This window comes from Panulirus ornatus, chromosome 37 (genome assembly GCF_036320965.1).
Source record: "Panulirus ornatus isolate Po-2019 chromosome 37, ASM3632096v1, whole genome shotgun sequence".
Lineage (NCBI taxonomy): Eukaryota > Metazoa > Arthropoda > Malacostraca > Decapoda > Palinuridae > Panulirus > Panulirus ornatus.
Window position 1 is genome coordinate 4,515,217 of NC_092260.1, and position 27,941 is coordinate 4,543,157.

Below are 27,941 nucleotides of genomic sequence, written 5' to 3' on the forward strand. Positions count from 1 at the left end.
TATTCACATTTACTCTTATCTTTCTTCTTTCACACACTTTACCAAACTCAGTAACCAGCTTCTGCAGTTTCTCACATGAATCAGCCACCAGCGCTGTATCATCAGCGAACAACAACTAACTCACTTCCCAAGCTCTCTCATCCACAACAGACTTCATTCTTGCCCCTCTTTCCAAAACTCTTGCATTCACCTCCCTAACAACCCCATCCATAAACAAATTAAACAATCATGGAGACATCACACACCCCTGCCGCAAACCTACATTCACTGAGAACCAATCACTTTCCTCTCTTCCTACACGTACACATGCCTTACATCCTCGATAAAAACTTTTCACTGCTTCTAACAACTTGCCTCCCACACCATATATTCTTAATACCTTCCACAGAGCATCTTTATCAACTTTATCATATGCCTTCTCCAGATCCATAAATGCTACATACAAATCCATTTGCTTTTCTAAGTATTTCTCACATACATTCTTCAAAGCAAACACCTGATCCACACATCCTCTACCACTTCTGAAGCCACACTGCTCTTCCCCAGTCTGATGCTCTGTACATGCCTTCACCCTCTCAATCAATACCCTCCCATATAATTTACCAGGAATACTCAACAAACTTATACCTTTGTAATTTGAGCACTCACTCTTATCCCCTTTGCCTTTTTACAATGGCACTATGCATGCATTCCGCCAATCCTCAGGCACCTCACCATGAGTCATACATACATTAAATAACCTTACCAACTAGTCAACAGTACAGTCACCCCCTTTTTTGATAAATTCCACTGCAATACCATCCAACCTGCTGCCTTGCCGGCTTTCATCTTCCGCAAAGCTTTTACTACCTCTTCTCTGTTTACTAAATCATTTTCCCCAACCCTCTCACTTTGCACACCACCTCGACCAAGACACCCTATATCTGCCACTCTATCATCAAACACATTCAACAAACCTTCAAAATACTCACTCCATCTCCTTCTCACATCACCACTACTTGTTATCACCTCCCCATTAGCGCCCTTCACTGAAGTTCCCATTTGCTCCCTTGTCTTACGCACTTTATTTACCTCCTTCCAAAACATCTTTTTATTCTCCCTTAAATTTAATGATACTCTCTCACCCCAACTCTCATTTGCCCTCTTTTTCACCTCTTGCACCTTTCTCTTGACCTCCTGTCTCTTTCTTTTATACATCTTCCACTCAGTTTCATTTTTTCCCTTCAAAAATTGTCCAAATGCCTCTCTCTTCTCTTTCACTAATAATCTTACTTCTTCATCCCACCACTCACTACCCTTTCTAATCAACCCACCTCCCACACTTCTCATGCCACAATCATCATTTGCGCAATCCATCACTGATTCCCTAAATACATCCCATTCCTCCCCCACTCCCCTTACTTCCATTGTTCTCACCTTTTTCCATTCTGTACTCAGTCTCTCCTGGTACTTCCTCACACAAGTCTCCTTCCCAGGCTCACTTATTCTCACCACCCTCTTCACCCCAACATCCACTCTTCTTTTCTGAAAACCCATACAAATTTTCACCTTAGCCTCCACAAGATAATGATCAGACATCCCTCCAGTTGCACCTCTCAGCACATTTACATCCAAAAGTCTCTCTTTCGCGCACCTGTCAATTAACACGTAATCCAATAACGCTCTCTGGCCATCTCTCCTACTTACATACGTATACTTATGTATATCTCGCTTTTTAAACCAGGTATTCCCAATCACCAGCCCTTTTTCAGCACATAAATCTACAAGCTCTTCACCATTTCTATTTACAACACTGAACACCCCATGTATACCAATTATTCCCTCAACTGCCACATTACTCACCTTTGCATTCAAATCACCCATCACTATAACCCGGTCTCGTGCATCAAAACCACTAACACACTCATTCAGCTGCTCCCAAAACACTTGCCTCTCATGATCTTTCTTCTCATGCCCATATATATATATATATATATATATATATATATATATTTTTTTTTTTTTTTTTTCAAACTATTCGCCATTTCCCGCATTAGCGAGGTAGCGTTAAGAACAGAGGACTGGGCCTTTGAGGGAATACCCTCACCTGGCCCAATTCTCTGTTCCTTCTTTTTTTGGAAAAAAAAAAAAAAAAAAAAAAAAAAAGAGAGGGGAGGATTTCCAGCCCCCCGCTCCCTCCCCTTTTAGTCGCCTTCTACGACACGCAGGGAATACGTGGGAAGTATTCTTAATCCCCTATCCCCAGGGATAATATATATATATATATATATATATATATATATATATATATATATATATATATATATATATATATATATATATATATATATATATATATTTTTTTTTTTTTTTTTTATACTTTGTCGCTGTCTCCCGCGTTTGCGAGGTAGCGCAAGGAAACAGACGAAAGAAATGGCCCAACCCCCCCCATACACATGTACATACACACGTCCACACACGCAAATATACACACCTACACAGCTTTCCATGGTTCACCCCAGACGCTTCACATGCCTTGATTCAATCCACTGACAGCACGTCAACCCCTGTATACCACATCGCTCCAATTCACTCTATTCCTTGCCCTCCTTTCACCCTCCTGCATGTTCAGGCCCCGATCACACAAAATCCTTTTCACTCCATCTTTCCACCTCCAATTTGGTCTCCCTCTTCTCCTCGTTCCCTCCACCTCCGACACATATATCCTCTTGGTCAATCTTTCCTCACTCATTCTCTCCATGTGCCCAAACCATTTCAAAACACCCTCTTCTGCTCTCTCAACCACGCTCTTTTTATTTCCACACATCTCTCTTACCCTTACGTTACTTACTCGATCAAACCACCTCACACCACACATTGTCCTCAAACATCTCATTTCCAGCACATCCATCCTCCTGCGCACAACTCTATCCACAGCCCACGCCTCGCAACCATACAACATTGTTGGAACCACTATTCCTTCAAACATACCCATTTTTGCTTTCCGGGATAATGTTCTCGACTTCCACACATTTTTCAAGGCTCCCAAAATTTTCGCCCCCTCCCCCACCCTATGATCCACTTCCGCTTCCATGGTTCCATCCGCTGACAGATCCACTCCCAGATATCTAAAACACTTCACTTCCTCCAGTTTTTCACCATTCAAACTCACCTCCCAATTGACTTGACCCTCAACCCTACTGTACCTAATAACCTTGCTCTTATTGACATTTACTCTTAACTTTCTTCTTCCACACACTTTACCAAACTCTGTCACCAGCTTCTGCAGTTTCTCACATGAATCCGCCACCAGCGCTGTATCATCAGCGAACAACAGCTGACTCACTTCCCAAGCTCTCTCATCCCCAACAGACTTCATACTTGCCCCTCTTTCCAAAACTCTTGCATTTACCTCCCTAACAACCCCATCCATAAACAAATTAAACAACCATGGAGACATCACACACCCCTGCCGCAAACCTACATTCACTGAGAACCAATCACTTTCCTCTCTTCCTACACGTACACATGCCTTACATCCTCGATAAAAACTTTTCACTGCTTCTAACAACTTGCCTCCCACACCATATATTCTTAATACCTTCCACAGAGCATCTCTATCAACTCTATCATATGCCTTCTCCAGATCCATAAATGCTACATACAAATCCATTTGCTTTTCTAAGTATTTCTCACATACATTCTTCAAAGCAAACACCTGATCCACACATCCTCTACCACTTCTGAAACCACACTGCTCTTCCCCAATCTGATGCTCTGTACATGCCTTCACCCTCTCAATCAATACCCTCCCATATAATTTACCAGGAATACTCAACAAACTTATACCTCTGTAATTTGAGCACTCACTCTTATCCCCTTTGCCTTTGTACAATGGCACTATGCAAGCATTCCGCCAATCCTCAGGCACCTCACCATGAGTCATACATACATTAAATAACCTTACCAACCAGTCAACAATACAGTCACCCCCTTTTTTAATAAATTCCACTGCAATACCATCCAAACCTGCTGCCTTGCCGGCTTTCATCTTCCGCAAAGCTTTTTTATACTTTGTCGCTGTCTCCCGCGCTTGCGAGGTAGCGCAAGGAAACAGACGAAAGAAATGGCCCAACCCACCCCCATACACATGTATATACACACACGTCCACACACGCAAACATACATACCTATACATCTCAATGTACACATATATATACACACACAGACACATACATATATACCCATGCACTCAATTCACACTGTCTGCCTTTATTCATTCCCATCGCCACCTCGCCACACATGGAATACCATCCCCCTCCCCCCTCATGTGTGCGGGGTAGCACTAGGAAAAGACAACAAAAGGCCTCATTCGTTCGCACTCAGTCTCTAGCTGTCATGCAATAATGCCTGAAACCACAGCTCCCTTTCCACATCCAGGCCCCACACAGCTTTCCATGGTTTACTCCAGACGCTTCACATGCCCTGATTCACTCCACTGACAGCACGTCAACCCCGGTGTACCACATTAATCCAATTCACTCTATTCCTTGCCCGCCTTTCACCCTCCTGCATGTTCAGGCCCCGATCACTCAAAATCTTTTTCACTCCATCTTTCCACCTCCAATTTGGTCTCCCACTTCTCCTTGTTCCCTCCACCTCTGACACATATATCCTCTTGGTCAATCTTTCCTCACTCATTCTCTCCATGTGCCCAAACCATTTCAAAACACCCTCTTCTGCTCTCTCAACCACGCTCTTTTTATTTCCACACATCTCTCTTACCCTTACATTACTTATTTGATCAAACCACCTCACACCACACATTGTCCTCAAACATCTCATTTCCAGCATATCCACCCTCCTGCGCACAACTCTATCCATAGCCCACGCCTCGCAACCATACAACATTGTTGGAACCACTATTCCTTCAAACATACCCATTTTTGCTTTCCGAGATAATGTTCTCGACCTCTACACATTCTTCAAGGCTCCCAGGATTTTCACCCCCTCCCCCACCCTATGATTCACTTCCGCTTCCATGGTTCCATCCGCTGCCAGATCCACTCCCAGATATCTAAAACACTCTACTTCCTCCAGTTTTTTCTCCATTCAAACTTACCTCCCAGTTGACTTGACCCTCAACCCTACTGTACCTAATAACCTTGCTCTTATTCACATTTCCTCTTAACTTTCTTCTTTCACACACTTTACCAAACTCAGTCACCAGCTTCTGCAGTTTCTCACATGAATCAGCCACCAGCGCTGTATCATCAGCGAACAACAACTGACTCACTTCCCAAGCTCTCTCATCCCCAACAGACTTCATACTTGCCCCTCTTTCCAAAACTCTTGCATTCACCTCCCTAACAACCCCATCCATAAACAAATTAAACAACCATGGAGACATCACACACCCCTGCCGCAAACCTACATTCACTGAGAACCAATCACTTTCCTCTCTTCCTACACGTACACATGCCTTACATCCTCGATAAAAACTTTTCACCGCTTCTAACAATTTGCTTCCCACACCATATATTCTTAATACCTTCCATATATATATATATATATATATATATATATATATATATATATATATTTTTTTTTTTTTATTTCTTTTTATTTTGCTTTGTCGCTGTCGCCCACGTTTGCGAGGTAGCGCAAGGAAACAGACGAAAGAAATAGCCCAACCCACCCCCATACACATGTATATACACACACGTCCACACACGCAAACATACATACCTATACATCTCAATGTACACATATATATACACACACAGACACATACATATATACCCATGCACACAATTCACACTGTCTGCCTTTATTCATTCCCATCGCCACCTCGCCACACATGGAATACCATCCCCCTTCCCCCTCATGTGTGCGGGGTAGCGCTAGGAAAAGACAACAAAGGCCTCATTCGTTCGCACTCAGTCTCTAGCTGTCATGCAATAATGCCCGAAACCACAGCTCCCTTTCCACATCCAGGCCCCACACAGCTTTCCATGGTTTACTCCAGACGCTTCACATGCCCTGATTCACTCCACTGACAGCACGTCAACCCTGGTGTACCACATTGATCCAAATCACTTTATTCCTTGCCCGCCTTTCACCCTCCTGCATGTTCAGGCCCCGATCACTCAAAATCTTTTTCACTCCATCTTTCCACCTCCAATTTGGTCTCCCACTTCTCCTTGTTCCCTCCACCTCTGACACATATATCCTCTTGGTCAATCTTTCCTCACTCATTCTCTCCATGTGCCCAAACCATTTCAAAACACCCTCTTCTGCTCTCTCAACGACGCTCTTTTTATTTCCACACATCTCTCTTACCCTTACATTACTTACTTGATCAAACCACCTCACACCACACATTGTCCTCAAACATCTCATTTCCAGCACATCCACCCTCCTGCGCACAACTCTATCCATAGCCCACGCCTCGCAACCATACAACATTGTTGGAACCACTATTCCTTCAAACATACCCATTTTTGCTTTCCAAGATAATGTTCTCGACTTCTACACATTCTTCAAGGCTCCCAGGATTTTCACCCCCTCCCCCACCCTATGATTCACTTCCGCTTCCATGGTTCCATCCGATGCCAGATCCACTCCCAGATTTCTAAAACACTCTACTTCCTCCAGTTTTTCTCCATTCAAACTTACCTCCCAATTGACTTGACCCTCAACCCTACTGTACCTAATAACCTTGCTCTTATTCACATTTACTCTTATCTTTCTTCTTTCACACACTTTACCAAACTCAGTAACCAGCTTCTGCAGTTTCTCACATGAATCAGCCACCAGCGCTGTATCATCAGCGAACAACAACTGACTCACTTCCCAAGCTCTCTCATCCACAACAGACTTCATTCTTGCCCCTCTTTCCAAAACTCTTGCATTCACCTCCCTAACAACCCCATCCATAAACAAATTAAACAATCATGGAGACATCACACACCCCTGCCGCAAACCTACATTCACTGAGAACCAATCACTTTCCTCTCTTCCTACACGTACACATGCCTTACATCCTCGATAAAAACTTTTCACTGCTTCTAACAACTTGCCTCCCACACCATATATTCTTAATACCTTCCACAGAGCATCTCTATCAACTTTATCATATGCCTTCTCCAGATCCATAAATGCTACATACAAATCCATTTGCTTTTCTAAGTATTTCTCACATACATTCTTCAAAGCAAACACCTGATCCACACATCCTCTACCACTTCTGAAGCCACACTGCTCTTCCCCAGTCTGATGCTCTGTACATGCCTTCACCCTCTCAATCAATACCCTCCCATATAATTTACCAGGAATACTCAACAAACTTATACCTTTGTAATTTGAGCACTCACTCTTATCCCCTTTGCCTTTTTACAATGGCACTATGCATGCATTCCGCCAATCCTCAGGCACCTCACCATGAGTCATACATACATTAAATAACCTTACCAACTAGTCAACAGTACAATCACCCCCTTTTTTGATAAATTCCACTGCAATACCATCCAAACCTGCTGCCTTGCCGGCTTTCATCTTCCGCAAAGCTTTTACTACCTCTTCTCTGTTTACTAAATCATTTTCCCCAACCCTCTCACTTTGCACACCACCTCGACCAAGACACCCTATATCTGCCACTCTATCATCAAACACATTCAACAAACCTTCAAAATACTCACTCCATCTCCTTCTCACATCACCACTACTTGTTATCACCTCCCCATTAGCGCCCTTCACTGAAGTTCCCATTTGCTCCCTTGTCTTACGCACTTTATTTACCTCCTTCCAAAACATCTTTTTATTCTCCCTTAAATTTAATGATACTCTCTCACCCCAACTCTCATTTGCCCTCTTTTTCACCTCTTGCACCTTTCTCTTGACCTCCTGTCTCTTTCTTTTATACATCTTCCACTCAGTTTCATTTTTTCCCTTCAAAAATTGTCCAAATGCCTCTCTCTTCTCTTTCACTAATAATCTTACTTCTTCATCCCACCACTCACTACCCTTTCTAATCAACCCACCTCCCACACTTCTCATGCCACAATCATCATTTGCGCAATCCATCACTGATTCCCTAAATACATCCCATTCCTCCCCCACTCCCCTTACTTCCATTGTTCTCACCTTTTTCCATTCTGTACTCAGTCTCTCCTGGTACTTCCTCACACAAGTCTCCTTCCCAGCTCACTTATTCTCACCACCCTCTTCACCCCAACATCCACTCTTCTTTTCTGAAAACCCATACAAATTTTCACCTTAGCCTCCACAAGATAATGATCAGACATCCCTCCAGTTGCACCTCTCAGCACATTTACATCCAAAAGTCTCTCTTTCGCGCACCTGTCAATTAACACGTAATCCAATAACGCTCTCTGGCCATCTCTCCTACTTACATACGTATACTTATGTATATCTCGCTTTTTAAACCAGGTATTCCCAATCACCAGCCCTTTTTCAGCACATAAATCTACAAGCTCTTCACCATTTCTATTTACAACACTGAACACCCCATGTATACCAATTATTCCCTCAACTGCCACATTACTCACCTTTGCATTCAAATCACCCATCACTATAACCCGGTCTCGTGCATCAAAACCACTAACACACTCATTCAGCTGCTCCCAAAACACTTGCCTCTCATGATCTTTCTTCTCATGCCCATATATATATATATATATATATATATATATATATATATATATATTTTTTTTTTTTTTTTTTTTTCAAACTATTCGCCATTTCCCGCATTAGCGAGGTAGCGTTAAGAACAGAGGACTGGGCCTTTGAGGGAATACCCTCACCTGGCCCAATTCTCTGTTCCTTCTTTTTGGGAAAAAAAAAAAAAAAAAAAAAAAAAACGAGAGGGGAGGATTTCCAGCCCCCCGCTCCCTCCCCTTTTAGTCGCCTTCTACGACACGCAGGGAATACGTGGGAAGTATTCTTAATCCCCTATCCCCAGGGATAATATATATATATATATATATATATATATATATATATATATATATATATATATATATATATATATATATATATATATATATATATTTTTTTTTTTTTTTTTTTTTATACTTTGTCGCTGTCTCCCGCGTTTGCGAGGTAGCGCAAGGAAACAGATGAAAGAAATGGCCCAACCCCCCCCATACACATGTACATACACACGTCCACACACGCAAATATACACACCTACACAGCTTTCCATGGTTCACCCCAGACGCTTCACATGCCTTGATTCAATCCACTGACAGCACGTCAACCCCTGTATACCACATCGCTCCAATTCACTCTATTCCTTGCCCTCCTTTCACCCTCCTGCATGTTCAGGCCCCGATCACACAAAATCCTTTTCACTCCATCTTTCCACCTCCAATTTGGTCTCCCTCTTCTCCTCGTTCCCTCCACCTCCGACACATATATCCTCTTGGTCAATCTTTCCTCACTCATTCTCTCCATGTGCCCAAACCATTTCAAAACACCCTCTTCTGCTCTCTCAACCACGCTCTTTTTATTTCCACACATCTCTCTTACCCTTACGTTACTTACTCGATCAAACCACCTCACACCACACATTGTCCTCAAACATCTCATTTCCAGCACATCCATCCTCCTGCGCACAACTCTATCCACAGCCCACGCCTCGCAACCATACAACATTGTTGGAACCACTATTCCTTCAAACATACCCATTTTTGCTTTCCGGGATAATGTTCTCGACTTCCACACATTTTTCAAGGCTCCCAAAATTGTCGCCCCCTCCCCCACCCTATGATCCACTTCCGCTTCCATGGTTCCATCCGCTGACAGATCCACTCCCAGATATCTAAAACACTTCACTTCCTCCAGTTTTTCACCATTCAAACTCACCTCCCAATTGACTTGACCCTCAACCCTACTGTACCTAATAACCTTGCTCTTATTGACATTTACTCTTAACTTTCTTCTTCCACACACTTTACCAAACTCTGTCACCAGCTTCTGCAGTTTCTCACATGAATCCGCCACCAGCGCTGTATCATCAGCGAACAACGACTGACTCACTTCCCAAGCTCTCTCATCCCCAACAGACTTCATACTTGCCCCTCTTTCCAAAACTCTTGCATTTACCTCCCTAACAACCCCATCCATAAACAAATTAAACAACCATGGAGACATCACACACCCCTGCCGCAAACCTACATTCACTGAGAACCAATCACTTTCCTCTCTTCCTACACGTACACATGCCTTACATCCTCGATAAAAACTTTTCACTGCTTCTAACAACTTGCCTCCCACACCATATATTCTTAATACCTTCCACAGAGCATCTCTATCAACTCTATCATATGCCTTCTCCAGATCCATAAATGCTACATACAAATCCATTTGCTTTTCTAAGTATTTCTCACATACATTCTTCAAAGCAAACACCTGATCCACACATCCTCTACCACTTCTGAAACCACACTGTTCTTCCCCAATCTGATGCTCTGTACATGCCTTCACCCTCTCAATTAATACCCTCCCATATAATTTACCAGGAATACTCAACAAACTTATACCTCTGTAATTTGAGCACTCACTCTTATCCCCTTTGCCTTTGTACAATGGCACTATGCAAGCATTCCGCCAATCCTCAGGCACCTCACCATGAGTCATACATACATTAAATAACCTTACCAACCAGTCAACAATACAGTCACCCCCTTTTTTAATAAATTCCACTGCAATACCATATATATATATATATATATATATATATATATATGATGTGTATGAAACATAAATGGATTTTGTATTTAGACTTGGGTCCCATCCCCAAGATGTATCATTATTTCAAATATTCCAAAACCCGAAAAATGAAAATTCTGAAACACTTCTGATCCCAGGCATTTCGGATAAGAGATACTCCACCTGTAGTGTAGACTGATGATATAACAACAAAGCTCTACATGTCTGTAAAATGACCAGCCACAACAGTCAGGTGCACTGCTTCAACTAGGCACTGGCCACACTGCCTAATATTAGTCAACTTTAATATTGTAATGCTCACCATTGGCAGAATCACTCTATATGTCCCCAGAATTACTCTATATGTCCCCAGAATTACTCTATATGTCCCCAGAATTACTCTATATGTCCCCAGAATCACTCTATATGCCCCCAGAATTACTCTATATGTCCCCAGAATTACTTTATATGTCCCCAGAATTACTCTATATGTCCCCAGAATTACTCTATATGGCCCCAGAATTACTCTATATGTCCCCAGAATTACTCTATATGTTCTGAAAACCAATCATCATTGGTGAACAATTCACGATCACCTTCCTGGTCTTCTATATCTAGCAAAAACCCCCTCAATGTCCTTCCAAGGAAATTCATAAGAATTTGCTCTTATTGGTGTGGCTGGATGACAGGATATGGGGAGAAATGATCGTGCCACCAAGCCAGCTAGGGACATTATTGGTGTGGCTGGATGACGGGATATGGGGAGAAATGATCGTGCCACCAAGCCAGCCAGGGACACAGTCTTGAAGTTATGATGGAAAATTTGACATGTGAACAGCCACTTAGAGGCATTGCTTGGCTTTGGTAAATATCTATTCATGATCTCAATTCTAGCTGCTAACTACTGATGTGTCATGGATCAGTACCCTTTTTATTTCTTTTTATATGCATGTTCCATTATACTACATTGTTTTCATCATCTATTCTTGGTGTCCTTCAGTAAAACTGAAAGAATACTAGTGGGTTCAAGGAGGCTCTGGGGGAAAGCGAGCTGGCAGGCAGTGTATATTATGCTGTGCCACACCTTACCTCCTTCCATAGGACAACCTCCTCCCTTGTTAACCTTGAATGTTAACATTAATGTTTGCGTTTGTTCATTTACCATCTCAGAGGAGTTATGCTGCGTAAGGTTGATCCTTTTAGTATTTTGTATTTTGGCTATTATGATAGTTTTGAAAAAACATTGAGTGGTTTCACACCTGTGTATTAACATGACCCCTTGACTTCACAATGGATCAATCCAAAGAAATTTCAACCCCAGGGTCAGATGGAATTCCAGAAATTTTTCAATGGAAGATAAACTATAGCCAATCCTCTTTCAATGCTGCTGAAAGAAAGCTCAGACCAATCAAAGATAGCAGATATATACAGCATCTTAAACATAATACCAATTCAGAAAGAAGGGTCCGTCCAGTTTATTGTCAAAATGATACAAACTGGTCTGCCTAATTTCATGTATAATCAAAAGCCTATGAGATACAGATGAAAAACATATAATGGAACATGTTATTTCCAACAGATTCACAAAAGGACAGCATGACTTTGTTCAGGAAAAGGCACACAAATAGAACTACAAGCTCGTCTATTCTATCCATCTCTGATGCCCATTCCCTCCAGGAAATCCCATCAAGGGGGTGGCCATGGCAAAAGAATCTCCCATTATTCCTGCCCTTATGTACTGCCCTTGCATACACCATTTCACACATTCTTCCAACATTTCTATCCTTCTAGTATTCTTCCATTCTATTTCCCCGCATGTCACAGGTGGTCTTCTTCACACATCAACCAGCTTATGCAATCATAGACTCTCCTTGTAGACTCCCAATCTTGCATTCTTTCCACATGCCCATCCACTTCAAAGTGTTAATTTTCACCCACTCTACCACTCCACAATTCATTCCCTCTGCCTTCCATGCCATACCACATTTCCCATACACCCCTTCATTTCTATCTTCATTCCATCTAGTCACACACATGCTCTTCTCAAATTACTCATTTCCACAGCCTGGATTCTTGACCTTTGTGACTCATTCTATGTCCATATCTTGGCTGCATAGGTCAGGGTTGGGTGGACTGTGCTGTCCCTTAATCCTCTCTTCACTTCCACACTTACACCTCTACCCTTCATTATTCTAGTAAGGAACCCAGTGACTCTTTTACCCTGTACTGCTCTCTTCTTTATCTCTCCTTCCATATCATCAAATTAACCTATGACAGCTCCTAAATGTTTCAATTTGCTCACTTCTTGCAGTCTTTTTCCTCCCATATCAACAGAACAGTTTGGTGCACTTTTTTTCACTCCATGTTGTTTTACAAAATCTCTACTTTTATTCTGTTTCCTTTCAAACACCGTTGGTTTACTTTTACTTGCATTTACCTTCAGTCACCTATGCTTACACACATAAAGCACATTTACAACCTTCTGCAACTCCTCTTCACTCTCAGCAAACAACATAGTATCATCCACAAACAGGCTTGCCACCAGCCACCATATCTCACTGCCACACTCCTTCTCTGCATCCCCCTCCCCTAGTTGTGCTCATTATAAAGACATATGAAACAGTAATGAATAGGAGAAAATTAACACTGTTCTCCTTAGTTCTGCAAAAGAATATGATAAACTGTGGAATGTTAACTATAGAAAATGACATGGCAAAATATAAAACAAAAAACATGACGTGGATGAAAGGATTTCTAACGAAGAGAAAGTTGAAACTAGTTGAAAATGAAAATGCATTTGAGAAAAATGTACTGTTAGGGGTACCTCAAAGAACAGTTCTGGCTGAAATTTTTTTGTAATTATGATCTAAGATATAAGGAAGTAAGAGCTTGTTTAGTCACATGTTTTGCACACGCCATGAAAGTAAGTGAAGTAAGAAAAAATTAAAAGAGATTTGCATAGTACCTACAAATGTGCAGATAAGAATTTAATGGGATTTGTTGAAGGGAAATTTTAATAAGTCATTGGATATTAAATGCTATCTCAGCACCTACACACAGAGGCCCTGTCAGAAAATAAAAAGAATGTGAAGCATACATCAAAGATGTACCTACATCAAATGTGCAGATAAGAATTTAATGGAATTTAGTGAGGCGGAACCTTTAATTAATAAGTCGTGGGATACTAAATGCTATCCCAGCACCTACATACAGAGGCCCTGTTGGAAAATAAAAAGAAAGTGAAGCATATATCAAAGATGGATTTATTTTGTTAAAACTTAAATTTGAAAAACTTTATTTATCTATTGATTAATTCATTTTGCTTTGTCGCTGTCTCCCATGTTAAAGAGGTAGCACAAGGAAACATGAAAGAATGGCCCAACCCACCCACATACACATGTATATACATACACATCCACTTGCAAATATACATACCTATACATCTTAATGTATACATATATATACACACACAGACATATACATATATACACATGTACATAATTCATACTGTCTGCCTTTATTCATTCCCATTGCCACCCTGCCACAATTGAAAAAACAACCCCCTCCCCCCCTCATGTGCACGAGGTAGCGCTAGGAAGACAACAAGGCCCCATTCGTTCACACTCAGTCTCTAGCTGTCATGTAATGCACCGAAACCACAGCTCCCTTTCCACATCCAGGCCCCACAGAACTTTCTATGGTTTACCCCAGACGCTTCACATGCCCTGGTTGAACCCATTGACAGCACATCGACCCCGGTATACCATATCGTTCCAATTCACTCTATTCCTTGCACGCCTTTTGCCCTCCTGCATGTTCAGGCCCCGATCACTCAAAATCTTTTTCACTCCATCTTTCCATCTCCAATTTGGTCTCCCACTTCTCGTTCCCTCTACCTCTGACACATATATCCTCTTAGTCAGTCTTTCCTAACTCATTCTCTCCATGTGACCAAACCATTTCAAAACACCCTCTTCTGCTCTCTCAACCACACTCTTTTTATTACCACACAACTCTCTTACCCTATTATTACTTACTTGATCAAACCACCTCACACCACATATTGTCCTCAAAAATCTCATTTTCAGCACATCCACCCTCCTCTGCACGACTCTATCCATAGCCCACGCCTTGCAACCATACAACATTGTTGGAACCACTATTCCTTCAAACATACCCATTTTTGCTTTCCAAGATAATGTTCTCTACTTCCACACATTCTTCAACCCTCCCAGAAAGTTCCTTCAAACCAAATAATGAGATGAATAATATTGAGAACATTTATAATAAGAGACAGGCTATTAATGATGAAAATTTTTCATGTGTAAATACGATGTAATCTTGAATACTGATTTGTTTTATGGTCACTAGTACAGCAGACTGAATTAGACATGATAGAAAGAATAGAAAAGCTATGAAATAGATGGATTTGAGTAAATGAAGTACAACAAAAGATTAAAACAGCTTTACTGTCTCAAATACCCTATGGAGAGATATGGTGAGAAATAGAAGGTACAGTAGGGTTAAGGGACAAGTCAATTGGGAGGAAAGTTTGAATGGAGAAAAACTGGAGGAAGTGAAGTGTTTTAGATATCTGGGAGTGGATTTGGCAGCGGATGGAACCATGGAAGCAGAAGTGAGTCAGAGGGTGGAGGCGGGGGCGAAAGTTCTGGGAGCGTTGAAAAATGTGTGAAAGGCGAGAACATTATCTCGGAAAGCAAAAATGGGTATGTTTGAAGGAATGGTTCCAACAATGTTATATGGTTGCAAGGCGAAGTTTCGGTGCATTATACACGACAGCTAGAAACTGAGTGTGAACGAATGTGGCCTTTGTTGTCTTTTCCTAGCGCTACCTCGCACGCATGTGGGGTTGACATTTCAAATGTGGCGGGATGGCAGTGGGAATGAATAAGGGCAGCAAGTATGAATTATGTACATGTGTATATATGTATATGTCTGTGCATGTATATATATGTATTCGTTGAAATGTATAGTTATGTATATGTGTGTGTGTGGACGTGTATGTATATACATGTGTCTGTGGGTGGGTTGGGCCATTCTTTCGTCTGTTTCCTTGCACTACCTCGCTAACGCTGGAGGCAGCGAGAAAGTATGATAGAAAAAATAATAGAGGGAAAAATAATCTTTTAAACCTGAGAGCACATAGAATCATTAAGTCATGAGTAATTCCTGAAAACTTACCAAAGTGGCATAAGACAAAGGTGTAGAATTCCTCAGCATGAAAGTTGGAATGATTATTTAATTTGATACCTGGTGAACTACGAGATTTACTTGGTGTGACTACAGAAACATTCAAAGAAGATTAGACTCATGGTTGAAGACAATACCAGATACAACCTAGTGTAGATGATTATCCCTGAGGAAGAAACAACCAAAAGATATAGCATTAGACATCGATTATCTCTAGGATAGGGGAGAAAGAATTCTATTTTTGTATTCCCTGTTTGTTGTAGAAAGCTGGGATATCTAAATGAGTGAGGATGTAACCAAAATAAGAAAAAAGGATAGATAGGCAGTATGTTTGAGGAAAGAACCTGGATGTTCTGGCTGTAATTGAAACAATGCTCAATGGTGAAGGGAAAGAGTGGTTTGGGAATGTCTTTCAAGTAAAGTCATGGGTTGGTGAGAGTACAAGTGCAAGGGAAGGAGTAGCACTGGTGCTGAAGCAGATTGTCATTGTCTTAATTCCTTGTCTAGATTGGTTGTTTGTGAGGGGCTAGTTGTTCAGTAACTATTTACGTTATTCCTTCTGGTAAAGTCCATTGTGTGCATATTCACAGTTTCATTCTCTTGGGCAGTACATTCATTTGTATTTATTCATCTACAGTTTAAAATTGTTTAAAAGTTATTTAGCCCCTTGGACTGTGTCCATGGTTTACACCATATTGGTGTTTCCTTTTGGAGTCAAGGCAGGATCTGAACATGTTGTCCAGGCCCATTCAGTGCTGTCTGACACTATTGATTTTTCTTCAGTTCATCCATGTTTGTAATCTATCCCTTTTATAGGTGTCTCATCTTGAGTTACTACCTAGTGAGGAAGTACCTTGGTACACATGCCTGAAGGTCTTAGTATACCATGAGGATCATCCTGAAACAAAATGTTCCGCACCCCCAAATCATTGTGGGGGAGGATTTGATATATCTAAATATGCAAAAAAATTGATTTATTTACAGGATATAGCTTTATTGTATGGTTGCCTTTATATATGGATAACATACCAGTACATGTTTAAAAAAAAAAATTTCTTTCAGTTTTTTTTCCACAGAAAAAAGTCTCTCAGGACCAGTTGCACAGCTTAAGGGTTACTCCTTTGACTGTTCACTCAAAATAAATTCCCCAATTGTTCTGTAACTAACACAACGTATTGCCTTGTTTATAGCCTCATGTAGTAATTTACCATTTCATTTATTTCATTGGTATGCCTTTGGGTAAAACACAGTGGGACTCTGATGTCAGTGCCAACATTGTTTGCCATTGTCTTGCATATGATGCTACCTTGCCTAAACTTACTGTACTGTTTTTAAGACAGAAGCAAAAAAGTTCAAAGTTAGATTTGGTGGACAGCAATCAGTTAGACATAGTTAAATCAAATCACTCACAGTTAGTAAACAATAAAGAATGCCTCTGGTAAATCATTGGATCTTTGGACCAGCAAGCTATCCAGCACAATGGGAAAAGTATATGAAAGAAAATCATAGTATTTTTATTGAATATAATCTGAAAAGATTTGGTGAATTCAGATATGTAGTGAGAGTTATGTGGTCACACTCAGGAGGGTATGGATAAAATGACAAATCCTACCTGATGACAGAAAAATCCTGATGAATAATGATTCTAAATGTAGGGAATTGACCAAGGAATTCTTAGATGTGCATGGAAAAAAGGGAAACATGAAGGCAGTATTCAGAGAATCTTTTAGAACTTCTTTGACTTAACTTCTTTTAGTGGACTTTTTAAAAGGAATGATACTGATTATGCATTAAAGATGTTATGTGTATGTGTTCATAGAGGTTTGAATGATATCAATCTCAGTTTTAATCTACTCATTGTGGAGAGGAAATAAGTAAGAAGAGTTTATGATAGTCTGGAGGCCTGTCTGTTTGATAACACTGGGCATGAGTTAAGGATGTTTGAATGAATTAAGACACTATGTTCCTTTGATCCACTCCTTGTAAATGGGGACGAAGTTAACTATATCAGGTAAATAGTGTGATAGAAGCTGACTAGCTTTGACTCAGAGAATCCTTTGTCACTCTTGAATTAACGTTTTATTAATGAGACAAGCTATGATACAAGCCATAACAGAAAAGCCAAGAGACAAACCATAAAACAAGCCATGATAGATGAGCCATCATAGACAAGCTATGATTGACAAGCCATGAAATAAGTTATGAGACGAACCATGATAGATAAGCCATGAAACAAGCCAGGACAGACAAGCCATGATAGACAAGCCATGAGACAAGGCATCACAGACACACCATGAAACATGATATGGTATAAAAGCCATGATAGACAAACCATGAGATAGTTTATGGTATAAGAGCCATGAGACAAGCCATGAAACAAGCTATGATAGACAAGCCATGAGAAAAGTCATGGAGGTTTCTGTGTTGTCTTATAAACTGCTTAGATTTTGATGAATTCATCAAAAGGTATATAAGTTTCACATGTGATCTGAAACAGCTTACTCTTCATCCATTAGTGAACATGTATGCAGATTCTACTTGACGAGCAACTGCATAATAGTTAGAAAAGAGAAGAATATTGTATCTGCTCCTAACTGTCCTTAATTGTACAGTAAAACTCCAGCACATTCGATAATGATTTGAAATAAACAGACTCAGCTCTCCAGACCGTTGTAGGCTACATTTGTCAGTAATATTGCAACAAGATGTGCTGTGTGTTCATCTCTATTTAATTCATTCCTCTTATCTTCACAGTTAGAAATAAAGGATAAAAAAGAAACTTAATCACAGTTAATCCTTTAGGTGCTGTCCAGGATACAAACAGGTGTCTCACCAGGGTGGGGGAAACTAGCAAAATTGCAAGTATGTATTGAATATATGAGAAATATAGTGAGCCATTTAAAGAACCACAGCAATTTATGCCCAACATATTATAGATGTATAGACCTTTGTGTACTGCTACACAGTTACATCTTAGTGCATTTCTGCCACTTTTAAACCCAAAACAAACCCATCAACCTTGTGGGAGCCCACTTTTCAGCATCCATGTGTGACAGTCCTGTTTTATGGCAGTCCAAAATCATGGTTGAACCAACAATGCTCAAACCCTGAGTAATCCAAGTATGATTATAATTTTCATCCCTTTAAACATATGAAGCTGAACACTATCAGAAATTGTTTGTATTTATGCATGCCACTAGCATTTGTACCTGTGAGAACAAAATGCTTCTCTTTTAACTCTCTGACCATATATACCATCTTTGTTTCTGTGCCAGCAAGTTTTTTATGAAGGAGACACCCAAAAAAACAAGTATTTTCCACTGCATCATGTGCATTACTTCAGGCCTGATTTCTTAATCCTTCACAAACTTAAGATGTTAGTGGCAGACAGTTTTTAATCTTTAATTTGACAATGTCAAGCCTATCCTTAACCATCCTAAAGAGTACTTCCATGTTGCAATAATTTTCAAATCATCATGAAACGTTTTGGCTTTTCAATAAACACTGGTTAAGAAGCTGGCATGTCTTCAGTAAGTTGATGACAAAGCCATTCGTGATTAACCTAATGTCAGTTTTAGCATAAAATTTCATGAGTTTATCACACTGCTTCTTCATATCATGAATGGTGGAAAAACCAACATCATAAATGATATTTGGCTTTTTTTGTGCAGTAGCTGATATGGCATGGGCAAAAGAGTCCCAATTGCAGGTATCCCATATAAAAAGCAAAATAATGAATATAGGAAAAAGAATACAGCTGAGATTTGTATGAGCTCCTCAGATGTTTGCAGACCCAATTCTTAAAGGCAGAAAGGGTATAGAAAGAGGGAAGGATGAAGGAAGAGAGCTCCACAATTACGTTATTTGAGGTCACTTTTTATGTTGCTTGTTTCCACAAATAAACTGCAAGAGGCAGCCACTAGTTGTATGCTATGGCTTTATTTCTTAAATAGGACAGACACAGACAGCTTACAAAAGCACTGGCCAAAATAATAACAGAGATAAGAGAGCATCATGTCTCTCTAATCATCTCTTTCTGGCTGCTGTGATGTTGCTGCCCTTTTCCTCTCCTGTAAGTGTTATTTTGACCTCTATTCTTGTGAGTTATAATTACCTAATTGTAAAGTACTGAAAGGAAGTTCTACACCTGTGGGGTTCAATCTCTGAAACATTCTCTGCTATCATGCAACTTTTTAAATCTATGCATGCCATCTGTATTAATCATGTCCTCAGTCATCATATTCCATTCATACACCAATCTTATGGGCTTTCAAAGTATTTCTTTACATGTTTTTGACAATTCTCTATGTAATTTTAGGTTTTTGTCCTCTGGCTGCTCTCTCCCTACATCTCTTGTAGAACTGTTCACTGTTTTGAAAAAAATGGTTGAGCTCAGGTCATCCCTCATTCTTCTCTTTTCCCAGGTGGGCATTTTAAAGCCCCAGCCTTTCCCCCATAGCACAGTTTTCTTAATTCTTTGTTGTCTTCCTGTCTGTCTGTAATTACCTATCTGTACTCTACAGGGAGGGAGTTTTGTGCTCATGGGATCCCATCTCTCCTATTGTACATCTTAAATTCATATATACTCTCTGCATTAACACATCATCCACCACTCTTATACTGTAAAAGTACTTCTTTACATCTTTCTCTATAAGTTTTTTGCTTAACATCACATTATGTTCCCTGGTTGTTCAATCCTTACATCTCTCAAAGAACAGGTGACAGTCCTGATCAACTATTTGATTTAAAAACTTAAAGGTTGTAATCGGGTCAACCCTCACTCTTCTTTCGTCTAAATTGGGCAAATTTAAAGCCTGTAGCCTTTCCCTGTAACTTGGTTTGTTTGATTCTGGTACCATCTTTGTTCTTGTCCTCTTCTCTGAACCTTTTCTATTAGCATTCTGCACTTCTTTAGGTGTAGTGACCAAACCTGAGAAGCATAATTCTGGTTTTGCCCATGCTTATTGTTCACTTCCCCATATACTTGAAAGCTGTTCTGATATTTGTCAGAAGATGGTTTTTCTCCTTTACTATTCTCCTAATGTGAGACTCTGAGCAGTCAAGACATAAACAATCTACCCAGCCTTCCTTTTTGTCTAAGACGATGCTCGCTCTCTCATGGAAATCTAAGAGGTTCATTACACATGACCTCCTTTCCCTACAATTCTGTTGCTTCTCACTTAGGTAATTTCTCCTCTGCAGACTCCATTGACATCTTGAATAGTATTCCAAGAGGTCTGTCAAGAGTTTCTGTACACATCTTCAGCACATATACTGAAATTTCATCAGAATCATGAACCATGCATGTATGGGTCATGACATATTAGTGTTCTGTGAACATCTTTTATCCAGATCTGGATATCTCAGTGTTTTCTAAAGCTCCCCCCAACCCAACCACATATCACTAGAGATGGGGCTATGGTGTCTTTTGCTGTGAAAACACTCTAGGATTTGTTATTCAGTTCCTCACATATCATTATATCATCCTCAGTTATTCTTCCCTCTGAATCCCTCGACCTAATTAGGTGCCATACTACTCCTGATGAATTTATTGAAAAGTTTTGGATTTTCAGCTGCCTTATTCACAATATTCTTTTTAGAATTTCTCTCTTCCTCCTTTATCCTTCTGATACATTAATTCCATGCTCTCTTATACCTTACAGAAGCTGGCTGACTGGAGTGTCAGTTATATCATCATCACTGCACATCTCAAAAGCTTAATTGCTTTTTGACATCTCTGATTAATTTTTTCTTCCCTCTTTCTTAACCTTCCTACTGTATTTAAGGCTAGCAGTAGACATTCCCATCCTTCACTGGAAATTTCACAGAACTTTTTACCAAAAGACCATGTTTTCTGGCTACTGAGCTCCATTTCTTAGTCTGCATTATCATAGAAAATGTAGTTCTGTTTAGTTTCCATAATCATATCCCTTCCTCAAGACCTATCTCATCTCCGTCATTTTCAATGTCTTGCTTTCTACATAATCATACTTAATCATTACATGATCTTTGTTTCCAAGTAGTGTATTTTGTATGATTTATTCTATTAATTTTATTTGTTATACTTTGTCGCTGTCTCCCATGTTAGCAAGGCAGCGCAAGGAAACAGACAAAAGAATAGCCCAACCCACCCACATACACATGTATATATATATATAAACACCCACACATGCACATATACATACCTATACATTTCAACATATACATACATATACATACACAGACATATACATATATACACATGTACATATTCATACATGCTGCCTTCATCCATTCCCACCACCACCCCGCCACACATGAAATGGCATCCCCTTTCCCCCGCATGTGTGCGAGGTATCGCTAGGAAAAGACAAAAAAGGCCACTTTCGTTCATACTCAGTCTCTAGCTGTCATGTGTAATGCACCGAAACCACAGCTCCCTTTTCACATCCAGGCCCCACAAAACTTAACATGGTTTACCACAGATGCTTCACATGCCTGGTTCAATCCATTGACAGCACATTGAGCCCGGTATACCACATCATTCCAATTTACTCTATTCCTTCAAGCCTTTCACCCTCCTGTATTTTCAGGCCCTAATCGCTCAAAATCTTTTTCACTCCATCCTTCCACCTCCAATTTGGTCTCCCACTTCTCATTCCCTCCACCTCTGACACATATACCCTCTTTGTCAATTTTTCCTTGCTCATTCTCTCCATGTGACCAAATCATTTCAATACACCATCTTCTGCTCTCTCAACCACACTCTTTTTATTACCACACATCTCTCTTACCCTTTCATTGCTTACTCGATCAAACCACCTCACGCCACATATTGTCCTCAAACATCTCATTTCCAACACATCCACCCTCCTCTGCACAACCCTATCTATATCTTGTATGATATTATCGATAATCATGATACTATGTGTGTAGATTTGATTTAGCAATGAGAGTGAATCAGTCCCTCTTATCCAAGTCAGTACACTAACATGGTGGTGTAGGAAATTTTCCTGTACACTATGAACTTGCATCTACATTATTCCCAGTCACCATGAGAATGCAAATCCTAAAAGTCTATAATTTTAACCCTATCATCAATACTTTACCTTCTCAGAGAAGTGCATGTTTTACTGATTCTTGATTGTTCCTTCGTTGATGTCAATGTACATCTGTTCTTGATTGTTAAAATTCTTTGGGGGATTGTATATCATTAACATCTTTAAGCATTTTCTCCCACAGTTACCCTTCCCTTTATGTATTGTCTGAATGGGCCATCTACTTCTGTTTCCTGGAATTGAAGGTTTTCTCTTATTAGGAGAGCCAGTCTTCCTCCTTCTTCATCTTTTTTCCCCTTTATGGACAGAAAAAGTGAGATTCATTGTCTTTAGTAAGCATTGTTTCAACAACTCTAATATTAGGTGTATTTTCCCTTATATGATTCTTGAATTCCAGCTCTTCAACATGCACCTCTAATCGATCAATATTTGTAATATAATACTTTTGGTCTAACATTACTGTGTGTCTTACATTTGTGGGCCCCATCTCTTGTGTGTGTGTGTGTGTCTGTGTTTCTGTCTGTCTCCTTGTGTGGAAGCCCACCACATGAGGATTAATGAATGTGATAACTCCTTCTCTTAAACACCAAAGCTTCGGAACTCTGTTTCTTCTTTCATTTTTCCCTTCTCCAAAACCTTTCTACCTTTAAGAATCATATTTGATTAAATTCATCATTCTTTCGCCTACCCTATATTCTTTTCACCTGAGATGGCTGTGATTGAGGGTATGTTTTACCCATGCTATGTTAGTTAATTGAAAAAATAGAGTCAATTGGATGGTCGAAGTGTAGTAATAACAGGAAGTTTCACAAGGCGGAAGAATTTCATTCTTAATCTAGGTAAAGGGAGTGATGGAAGAACCACACTAGAGATGCAAGGAATACTTCATACTGGAGCAGGTAAGACCTTTATTGATATGAAATGGTTGATCATTGTGGTACCTGTTGAACACTCCCAGTGGTACCTTTTGAACACTCCCAGGTGGTACTTTTTGAAAATTCCTGGGTGGTACTTGTTGAACACTCCCAGGTGGTACCTGTTGAACACTCCCAGGTGGTACCTGAACACTCCCTGATGGTACCTGTTGAGCACTCCCAGATGGTACCTGTTGAACACCTCCAAGTGGTACCTGTTGGACACTCCCAGATGGTACCTGTTGAACACCTCCAGGTGGTACCTGTTGAACACTCCCAGATGGTACCTGTTCAAAACCCCCAGGTGGTACCTGTTCAACACCCCTAGGTGGGACCTGTTCAACACCCCTAGGTGGGACCTGTTCAACACCCCCAGGTGGGACCTGTTCAGCACCCCTAGGTGGGACCTGTTCAACACTCCCAGGTGGGACCTGTTCAACAACCCCAGGCACACTTTTATCCTGTTTCTTTACCCCTTTCACTGTAGCAGTCCTAATATCCAAGGTACACTTTGTGTGCAGGATATTCTCAAATATTCTAGAGAAAACATACCTATAAGATTATCATGATAATATGGAATATACATACACAACTCAACCTGGTGAGACAGTTTACATATGTTACACATCCATTGATTTATGCTGCTCTAGTGCAAGGTGTATGAGTACAGTACTTAGTGCAAGGTGTATGAGGTACAGTACTTAGTGCAAAGTGTATGAGGTACATACTTAGTGCAAGGTGTGTGAGGTACAGTACTTAGTGCAAAGTGTGTGAGGTACATACTTAGTGCAAGGTGTGTGAGGTACAGTACTTAGTGCAAGTGTGTGAGGTACATACTTAGTGCAAGGTGTGTGAGGTACAGTACTTAGTGCAAAGTGTGTGAGGTACATACTTAGTGCAAGGTGTGTGAGGTACAGTACTTAGTGCAAAGTGTGTGAGGTACATACTTAGTGCAAGGTGTATGAGGTACAGTACTTAGTGCAAAGTGTGTGAGGTACATACTTAGTGCAAGGTGTATGAGGTACAGTACTTAGTGCAAAGTGTGTGAGGTACATACTTAGTGCAAGGTGTGTGAGGTACAGTGCTTAAGAGTATTTTTAGGTATACTCAGTGAGATATAAGGCACTTTTGTAAGCATTTTTGTCACAGACAAATATATTTAACAACAGTTTTCATCAGCAATATTTATTACCTTTTAAGAATGATACAATCTCAAAAATTATTAATGAATGTTAAGGCACAGATCTCATACAGCTTCTTCACATATACTCACCAATGTATGGAGAAACAGTCTAGGCTGTAGTGTCTTGAAAACAATTGTATGGGATGTTATTGCAAGCAATAACAGCTTTCTTATATGCTTCAGCCACAGTGGACTGAAATGAATACCAGGACTTATATACCCAGCCACATCTTTTTCCCCCCTAACCATTACTAGGCAATGATCACAAGTGCCATTTGCTTCACAGAATAAGACTAGGTTATACCTCCCTTAAAGAAGTACAAGGATCTGATTGAAAAGGTACAGGAGAGAGCAACTAAGATTGCCATCTTAGTTGCTCTTCTCTAAAGTATGGGAAATATACTACAATGAGAGGCTGCAGGCAACAAAGCTGTCCACCATGAACAGGAGAGAGAGCAGGAACATGATAACAGCCTTCAAAATTCCTAGCCGTTTGGATGATAATGATTAGAAGCTATAACAAAAGGCTGTGTAAAAATCTTGTTGAAAAGGATGTCATGAAGTGCTGGTTTAGTGTTAGGCTGGTGGATGGCTGGAATAAACTAATCAATGAGGTAGTGAATGCTGGCAACTTAGAAAGGTTTAAAAGTCTATTTGATAGCATATAACATTCAGGAGATGGTGCCCTAGTAGTGTAAAACTTTCTCCCTGTACTGTACAAATAGGTAATTGGCTGGGATGCTAGGATTTTCATACACATTGGATGCTGACATATGCCAGAACCCATCTAATGGTTAAGCAGGAGTGGACACAACCACAGTAGTAAATGCCAGAGTGGCGAGCTCATGACCTACGGCTGCTTCTGAAATTTGGGGCATTTTCAATTTGTTAGAGATTTGGAATCTTGAAAATCTTCCAAACAAGTGCTGGAACCACACTATAGAATTATGAATTTTCAGTAACGTTTACCAATGATTATTGATATTCCTTTTCTCACCAATTGCTGAAGCTATCAAATCATTACATGCATTCTTTGAGTACTGTGCTTAATTTATATTGCAGTACCATTGAAATGAGGAAATCTAACTTTATACTTTCTCTTGATGCCTGTTTTCAAGTTTGATTGATTTTTAAATACTGTTATATTAATTTATATTATCAATTTTCTTCAAAAAAATCACTGCTAAATACAGCACCTGAAAGTGAATTTTTACTGATTCACTTATGTTTTTCCCCACAGATTGAAGGTCCGCGACACCAAAAGAAAGGCTCCATTGTGAGCACAGAAACCTCGGTGTAAGAACATGAGTAATCCCTAAGGATATACAGGAGAACCTGCAGTTTATTTGAAGTTTACGATTGTAATATATATACATATATATATATATATATATATATATATATATATATATATATATATATATATATATACACACACATATATAAATATATATATATATATACACACACATATATAAATATATATATATATATATATATATATATATATATATATATATATATATATATATATATATATATATATATATATATATATATATATACACACACACTGTTATCAGGTTGTCTGTATTTGTCCTGTACTTAGGGTTTCATATAGTATTCCTTGTTTGCTGAAATTGTCCTATAATGTTATATATTTTTGTGCAAGTATGAAAAGGTTATAGACACAGCTAAAGTTCTCTAGTAGGTAAATGTTCAATAGAAATTGTGTTGATAGTCTGCAGTCTGGAGAATTTAGCAAACTTGAAAACATTAAATGGTAAAATCTGTTTACTTTGATAAAATCAGAAATATTTGGGTATATATGTATGTTGGTGTTTAATGTGGATGTTATTGTTAATATGAAGACACTGTTTAAACACTACTTTCCATCAAGAACTTCATTCTCATAAGTGCTTAGCATCTCCTGGATATGGTTTAGTTAGACTAATTCTTTTATTGTCAGTAAAATGTATCACTTGAAATTGGTTTCTAGGGTGATAGTGCATAGTAGCAGTAAACATAATAGTGTTTATTCCCTTTTTGTTGAATACCAGCATTCACCAAAAATTGGTAAATTCTTTATTTATCAGATGATAAGTTTCCTTTAGATTGTTCCAATATGCTTATTTTCTTTATTTCCTCTAACAGTAAGTAGGTACTTTACAAATCTTTACATTGAGAAAGATAACTGCATACCTAGTTTGCCTGTCGTACATGCTTCAGCCTGTTACAAATAATAGTATTCGTCTTTGCCACTGTTGACTGATGTAACTTTATCAAAAAAGTGAAATGAAAGATTCACTTCTGCAGTTGTTAAGGAAAGAAGTCTTCAACCTTGAATTTTGTTATAGAACTACATAATTTGTAGCTGAAACTAGTCCTCAGACAGTTTTGTCATTTGTCTAAAAAACAGTAATATTTTTCTAGTAGGAGGTTAGGATAGACTGTTTTTTAGTCATTGTATCTCTTCTTGATTCTCCTGAGTTGTACACTAATTCTAGTATTGATATATAGAACAAATCCAATATTTGGCTGATCATGCTAACTGAGTGATATCTAATTTTGAGTTAATCATATTTTGTGTAACTCTTTTTCACTGAGAATAAGTACTCATTTAAAAGAAACAGTAACAGAAATGAAAATTATCAGAAACAATGGACAGCAGAAATATGTCTAAGGATGTCTTTGGAGAAAATGGAAGATATATGAATTTGACATCCATTTTCTTCCAGAGGTGTCCAACAATATTTTTGCAGAATGTGTAACTAGACATCATGATATTTATATATATATATGTACATTAGAAAATGTGTATATTAATGCATATAAACATTATCTGCTCTTTTTTCTTTTATAATTGTTCATCATTTCCCACAC

At 39.5% G+C, this 27,941-nt stretch overlaps 1 protein-coding gene across 23 annotated transcripts in view; it reads left to right on the forward strand.

Moving 5' to 3' along the window:
* Positions 1-26,444, forward strand: part of Ndae1 (Na[+]-driven anion exchanger 1) — a 680,061-nt gene extending 653,617 nt beyond the window's left edge. For 17 of the 23 annotated variants that reach the window (XM_071683696.1, XM_071683715.1, XM_071683717.1 and 14 more), the window contains one exon: positions 26,299-26,443. In XM_071683696.1, coding sequence (XP_071539797.1) covers positions 26,299-26,358 — 60 coding nt within the window. In that variant the 3' untranslated portion in view covers positions 26,359-26,443. Of the gene's footprint in view, positions 1-26,298 lie in introns of all 23 variants that reach the window. The other 6 variants (XM_071683718.1, XM_071683720.1, XM_071683721.1 and 3 more) reach the window with 2 other exon arrangements.
* Positions 26,445-27,941: the final 1,497 nt, after the last annotated feature.